We start from the raw sequence: 7610 nt of genomic DNA, 5'->3' as shown, positions 1-7610 counted from the left end.
CACAAAAGGACCATAGTAAAACCTACTCGGTGGTTTATTATGGACGGTGAAGAAACAAAAGTTGCCAAAAGTCTGAGCTCGTAATGGCGCAGTGGGGGCCTAAAGGATTCACCAGACTGCAGTAGATGCCAAGTCTGGCTTAGTTTGGCATTTAGGGATTTAAAGACAGCTGGCTTCTCATTCAAAACAGTGTATGTTGGTATCCAGTATGCATATTGTCAGCCTTCTTTACCAAAACAATTCAAAGGGTGTTTAGTCTGATTTAAATAAGCATCTAAGAGGAAGCAGAATCAGTCAATCAGTCAAACACACACACACACACACACACATAAACTGTGCCAAAGCACTTTACCACTCCAAACTGTCAGAGGTTGGCCTGTTCTTAATCCACTATTTTCAGCTTCCGAATACCCTGGTGCAATAAAACAGCAAACAGGTCCTTAAACACACACACACACACACACACACACACACACACACACACACACACACACAAACACACACACACACACACACACCTGCATCACTGAGACGGGAATAATTAATACTGATTCCAATAGAAAGGTGCATTCAAGTTTTATTGTTTGAACATGAGTTTGTAGCCTACTGCATCCAGTTCAGCTCAGCACTGCAGGGGCTGTCCCAGTGGTCAACTCTCCGGACGCTACATTAAGCCCCAGTTGATTTGACAGGACTAAGCACACTGATTAAAGTGTGGATTTTACCAAAACAGAGTTACAAAGGAAATCCAGCAAATAAAGACAAATTAATCCAGGGCAGGACAATTAAGAGTGGGAGCCTTCGAGTGATGAGGGTGTGTGTGTGAGGAAGTTTAATTCCTCGTGCATGCATGGTGCCTGTGTGTTTGGGGACTGCATGCGGAGATGAAAGCCTTCATGTTTAATCGCTTCAGATAGCTGCTTCTCTCTGGAATTCATCGGGGGAAGAGAAGACCGGCCACTGAGTGCAGGCTGGGGGTCACACACACACACACACACACACACACACACACACACAGACACACACACACACACACACACACACACACACACACACACACACGTGAATGGCCGACGGTGGGCAGATGTGTCTCATCTCAGCTCTTCCAGTTTGCTCGGACTCAATCAACACCAGGCCGAACACAGAACCGGGAGCCCGGTCCATTACTGAGGGCAGTCAAGGGGGCAGGCGGTAGAGACAGGGAACACACAGGTTCTGTCTCGGGGTCTGGAATGAAAGCAGTCTTCCTCCACACAATGCAGCATAGCGCTTTTCACATTCAATATCAAAAGCAAGCGCGAAGCCAGGGCCACACCTGACTACCATACAGTTAATGATTACATAATCTGCCATGTAAATGGGAAATGGAATTAAATATAACAGACGTATATAGAACAACACATTTTCTTAGTGCATTTACATATTTTACATTTGAGACATCTTTAAGCACTGGTCAGACACAGTTCCAACTGTCCCGGAACACAATGGAGTTTTCCTCAGGAGTGTCCGGTTGCCGTAGAGACATCAGTCAAAGTCAGGAATGTCATCGTAGGAGTAACCACGGTAACCTCTGAAGGCATAGAAGGCAATCCGCAGATGATAAAATCCAGGAAGGAAAACCAGGATTCCGATGATGAGGACTGGAATGGTGCGATCCTGATGCTACAGAGAGAGAGAGAGATACACAGAGAAAGAGACAGAGGGATACAGAGAGAAAGAGATTCACAGAGAGAGAGAGAGAGAATGATAGAGAGATTTATTTGAATGTGAGGGAGAATCAGTGCAAAGAATAAAAAAAAAAACAGCAGATGCAACTGTTCAAATCGGTGAAAAGACACCATATTGCTCCCACATGCTGCTCTAGTCTCTACTGAACAGGCCAGTCTAGCTAGAAGCTACTGAGAGCTGAAAGGCAAAAACCTCCTTATGGGACAACTCTCTCAGGGTGCTAATACTCCGTATGGGACGACTCTCTCAGGGTGCTAATACTCCGTATGGGACGACTCTCTCAGGGTGCTAATACTCCGTATGGGACGACTCTCTCAGGGTGCTAATACTCCGTATGGGACGACTCTCTCAGGGTGCTAATACTCCTATGGGACGACTCTCTCAAGGAGCTAATACTCCGTATGGGACGACTCTCTCAGGGTGCTAATACTCCGTATGGGACGACTCTCTCAGGGTGCTAATACTCCTATGGGACGACTCTCTCAAGGAGCTAATACTCCGTATGGGACGACTCTCTCAGGGTGCTTAAACTCCGTATGGGACGACTCTCTCAAGGTGCTTAAACTCCGTATGGGACGACTCTCTCAAGGGCGCTAATACTCCGTATGGGACGACTCTCTCAGGGCGCTAATGCTCCTTAAAAAAACAGCAGATGCAACTGTTCAAATCGGTGAAAAGTATTAGCACTCTCTCAGGGTGCTAATACTCCGTATGGGACGACTCTCTCAGGGTGCTAATACCCCGTATGGGACGACTCTCTCAAGGTGCTTAAACTCCGTATGGGACGACTCTCTCAAGGTGCTTAAACTCCGTATGGGACGACTCTCTCAAGGGCGCTAATACTCCGTATGGGACGACTCTCTCAGGGCGCTAATGCTCCTTAAAAAAACAGCAGATGCAACTGTTCAAATCGGTGAAAAGACACCATATTGCTCCCACATGCTGCTCTAGTCTCTACTGAACAGGCCAGTCTAGCTAGAAGCTACTGAGAGCTGAAAGGCAAAAACCTCCTTATGGGACAACTCTCTCAGGGTGCTAATACTCCGTATGGGACGACTCTCTCAGGGTGCTAATACTCCGTATGGGACGACTCTCTCAGGGTGCTAATACTCCGTATGGGACGACTCTCTCAGGGTGCTAATACTCCGTATGGGACGACTCTCTCAGGGTGCTAATACTCCTATGGGACGACTCTCTCAAGGAGCTAATACTCCGTATGGGACGACTCTCTCAGGGTGCTAATACTCCGTATGGGACGACTCTCTCAGGGTGCTAATACTCCGTATGGGACGACTCTCTCAAGGAGCTAATACTCCGTATGGGACGACTCTCTCAGGGTGCTAATACTCCGTATGGGACGACTCTCTCAGGGTGCTAATACCCCGTATGGGACGACTCTCTCAAGGTGCTTAAACTCCGTATGGGACGACTCTCTCAAGGTGCTTAAACTCCGTATGGGACGACTCTCTCAAGGGCGCTAATACTCCGTATGGGACGACTCTCTCAGGGCGCTAATGCTCCTTAAAATGGCCAGATCAGTCCGGATTAGAAGATCCCATTTCACCTTCACTGCTGACCACGTGCATACTGGACACCAACATCCACTCTGTGAGAAGCCAGCCACAAAGACCTGCTGGTCAGACTGGTTTACACACACACACACACACACAACACACACACACACACACACACACGACAGACAGACAGACACACACAGACGCGCACACGCACGCACACATACACGGCTCAGCCAGATGGACACCAACCGGGGGGTAGGGGCAACACCGCCACAGGATTACCTGCCATCAGCTGCTCTAACCTAACCCATACAGCCAACAGGTGCTCTAACCCTAACCCGTAACACACCAGGTGCTCTCTCAGGCAACCGCCTTAAACACACTTCACACACACCACTGTTCTATACACACACACCGCACACACCACTGTTCTATACACACTTCACACACACCACAGCTCTTAACACACACCACTGCCCTGAACACACTTCACACACACCATGAATGCCATAAATAGAATAGAAGCATGGCACTCCCTGAGTGTGTAAATGAAGGAGAGGAGATGTGTGTGTGTGTGTGTGTGTGTGTGTGTGTGTGTGTGTGTGTGTGTGTGTGTGTGTGTGTGTGTGTGTGTGTGTGTGTGTGTGTGTGTGTGTGTGTGTGTGTGTGTGTGTAAATGAAGGACAATGCAGGTGAAGAGATGTCTGATGTGAACTTACTGAGACGTGGAAGTAGCCAGCCTGAAGCAAGCCTCCAATGATTATCAGCAGGGACCCGATTAAGAACAGCACGATTGCCAGGGCGATGGCCTTGTATGGCACCTTGGGTGGACTTTTCTTAAACTACAGGGAGACAGACAGACAGACAGGCAGGCAGACAGACAGACAGACAGACAGACAGACAGACAGACAGACAGACAGACAGACCGACCGACAGGCAGACAGACAGGCAGACAGACCGACCGACCGACAGGCAGACAGACAGGCAGACAGGCAGACAGGCAGACAGGCAGAGACAGGCAGACAGAGAGACAGACAGACAGAGAAACAGACAGACAGACAGACAGAGAGACAGAGAGAAAGACAGACAGACAGACAGACAGACAGACAGACAGACAGACAGACAGACAGACAGACAGACAGACAGACAGACAGACAGACAGAGACAGGATAACAGAAAGACAAAGAAGATGATGTTTAACACAGCAATAATCTCTGAGTAAATCTTCCCAGAGGGAGACAAGCTCACAGTAAATCTGAAGCCAAGTTTGATTTGGTGAAGTCACATCATGTATGTTTTCATGAAGTATTTAATGTAGCAGTAATGGTGTGTTCAAGATACAGTTAATTTAATATAGCAGGTATGGTGTGTTCAAGATACAGTTCATACTGTATTTGATCCGTCCAGATATGACCCATTTTAATCAAGAGCTCTGATCACACAAAAAAAATGTCAACTGATAAGATATCTAAGTTTAACTGATTGATGAATTTGTATTGAAAATGTTAGATGTTCAAATCTAGAAACAATGTTTAAGAAAGGCTATGTAACAGCCGATGGGCATCTCCCCCTCCCCCCCCCCCCCCCCCCCCCAATTATTATTATTTAATAAAAAACAGGTAATAAACTACATGAGCATCTCAAACTTTGCAGCTTGGTGTTGAGGTTGTCAAAAGGGGGCTGCTTCGAGAAGAGGGGGGTCTGCGTGAGAAGAGGGACCCACTGCATTAAATGAATGCTGGCAGTCACGCCTGAGGCATGCCATAGTATAGTAAGACTGATGTTTAGATCATTAGGCAGAGCACCGTTCAGACACAGAGATATGCAAGTGGAATCTTGTCGAGGTGCATCTCGAGGTGTATCTGTTGTTGTCCCTGGTATTGACAACGTGTCCTAACCCATTGTGATTATGGAGGGGGGTGGGTCTGGAACGTCAGACACCCCTGTTGAGCCTTCTGGAGGTGTTGTGGGCCTAATTCAACACAACACTGAAGAAGGAAGGTAATAATGACTCGGTTTGATCTGAAATGTGCTACACGAACGATGCAGAGTATTGTAGGTCTTAACTGAAGCTTTCAAACAGTAGTTTTAGGTTACAGCTAGCGCGTATGCCACCACTTCATTGGGTTATATGGTAGCTTGCTAGCTAGATGCTACATCTTCAAGGATGGCGACAGCAGATAAGAGGGAGTCCCACAAATTAGTCTTTTTGGCTTATAATTAATTAAAAAATGACGACAGTCTTGTTTCGTGCTCTATACTGTCGTATACATACATATTTGCAACCATGAGCGTTTCGGCGCTCTAGTGACGTAGCAGCCAGCTGGCGACGATGTATGATGATGTACCCGAAACCAAGTGACATACCCGAAACCGAGTGGCGTCTCATTTCATAGGGGAAAGATTTCAGCCCTTGGCCCTTACACTTGTAAGTGCTAGGGTTAAGACAAAGACAAAGAAAAAGGGGCAAGGGGAAGAATCGAGATTGGGCCTTATTCTCATTTGTAGTTCCACGTTGGTGGAACGAAACTGCCTAGCACTACCAGAGCAGGGGCGTCCCTCTCTACCTTCAAGAAGCTTTTGAAGACCCAACTCTTCAGAGAGCACCTCCCTTCCTAACTTCGACTAGTACTTAACTTGCACTTACAGCAGTAACATTTCTGCACTTCTTTTTTCTATTTATTTTTTTCTATTTCTTATGTAAAGTAGTATTTATTGTTACACCAGGTTTTTATTGCTCTTAGCTTGACTGTTCTCTCCCTTGTACGTCGCTTTGGACAAAAGCGTCTGCTAAATGACTAAATGTAAATGTAAACCTCAACCAAAAGCCTGAGGAACATCTTTTCCTGTGTATGATTAAAATGATGGGTAACGCTTTAGAATAACCCTTGTGATCTTGATGTTTTTCTTACTGTACTTAATTAATTTCACACACAGTGAATCTTCCCTAGCTTCTTATGTTAGCTTCTATATATGGTGGACTGTCTATCTGTTGCCAGGCAAGCGCGTACGTAGCAACCAGCAAGCAGCCGTCAGACAGCTAGGTGCACACCTAAATGAATCAGTCCCTGCATGATTTTGCAATCTTGTGTTTTCACAAATTCATGCAAATTCAAGGATTTCCCGCAATTGCACTTTGCAATGTTTTGTCTTATTATTGCAATATTTCCACAAACCTTTTTTGACCTTCTACATTATTTGTGATCTTATTTAATTCCGAATCAACCACAATTTCTGAGAGTTCCTGCAGCTGAGATCCCGGAGTGACTAATTGAAGTGTAAGTATACCCCCATCTCCACCCTCTGCACACTTTTCAAAATATGATAGACTGGGCAAGGGGCTGGGGGACTGGGGTTTATTAGACTCGTTATTAGAGTCGTGTCCCACCAAAGTCCAGGAAAAGTGGTTAAGACATTGACATGGACATGGACACAATGTAATCCTATCCAACCACAACCTGAGAGTCTATGTATTCAAATTACGTGAATATGTACAGGTCGATTTTACATCAGCTTTGGCCTTTGATGATTTTAAAGTAGATGGCGTGTTGAGCCATTTTCAACCCATAGAATGCAGATTCTTTTAGTTATAAAAATTGTCATTTTGTCACCATTAACACTAGAACTGACGTGTTTCACCACAGTTCGGTCATATCAGTTAGTTACCAGCTCAAAACACATATTTCTACGTAAAATATTTGCGCTTGACTAGTAAGAGCACTTTACCTGCAAGTCTATGTAGCCATCGTCATCATTGGCCAATTTGGAGTAACGGACTTTGCTGTTGGGGATCCCACTGGTTATTGTGTTTCGGGCAGGCATCCTGACTCTCTTTCGCTACCTACTGCTGGAGAGAACGGCGCACCGTTAGCATGAGATTCATTGAACTACCGCCCTTAATACCCACTAACCAGCAGACGCTAGGCAGACAGATTTCCTTGCTTGGCTGGCTAGCAAGTAGGCAAACTATTTGCTTATTTGCTCAATTGGTTTGCAAAATTTTTTTCTACGGTTGTAATAGAACACACATTCATTTAAGTACACGTACACCTCATTTGGTTTATACGAGGAAACATAAAATAAAATACCTTTAAAACATGACACGATTCCCTGTTTGGATTAAAAACATTAGCATGTTGTGGCTGCAGAAGCACCTGTCACAGTTTCCGGGTATAATTTCGCGCGTGCGCAGAAGACATGCCAGCTAATTCTGTCAGTTTGATGGACGTGGTGAGTAGGGCCTACAAATGGTACAAACAAGTGCGATCTTAATATCAGAGCCAGTCGAAGGCAGCGTTAAGGAAATGCAGCTATTTGAACTTGTTTGAGATGGATTTCAGAAGCACCCACAGGAACGGACTATCA

General features: G+C 45.7%; 1 protein-coding gene across 1 annotated transcript; it reads right to left on the bottom strand.

Moving 5' to 3' along the window:
* Positions 1-559: 559 nt before the first annotated feature.
* tmem230b (transmembrane protein 230b) lies at positions 560-7379 on the bottom strand. Its single transcript, XM_080852388.1, has 4 exons — positions 7334-7379; positions 6972-7092; positions 3965-4087; positions 560-1662 (listed from the first exon to the last, which is right to left on the bottom strand). The coding sequence occupies exons 2-4, from the start codon at positions 7065-7067 to the stop codon at positions 1525-1527; spliced, it is 357 nt and encodes a 118-aa protein (XP_080708514.1). The 5' UTR covers positions 7068-7092; positions 7334-7379; the 3' UTR covers positions 560-1524.
* Between the last annotated feature and the right edge of the window lie 231 nt (positions 7380-7610).

This window comes from Sprattus sprattus (assembly GCF_963457725.1).
Source record: "Sprattus sprattus genome assembly, chromosome: 15".
Lineage (NCBI taxonomy): Eukaryota > Metazoa > Chordata > Actinopteri > Clupeiformes > Clupeidae > Sprattus > Sprattus sprattus.
This window is presented reverse-complemented; position numbering and strand designations above follow the sequence as displayed.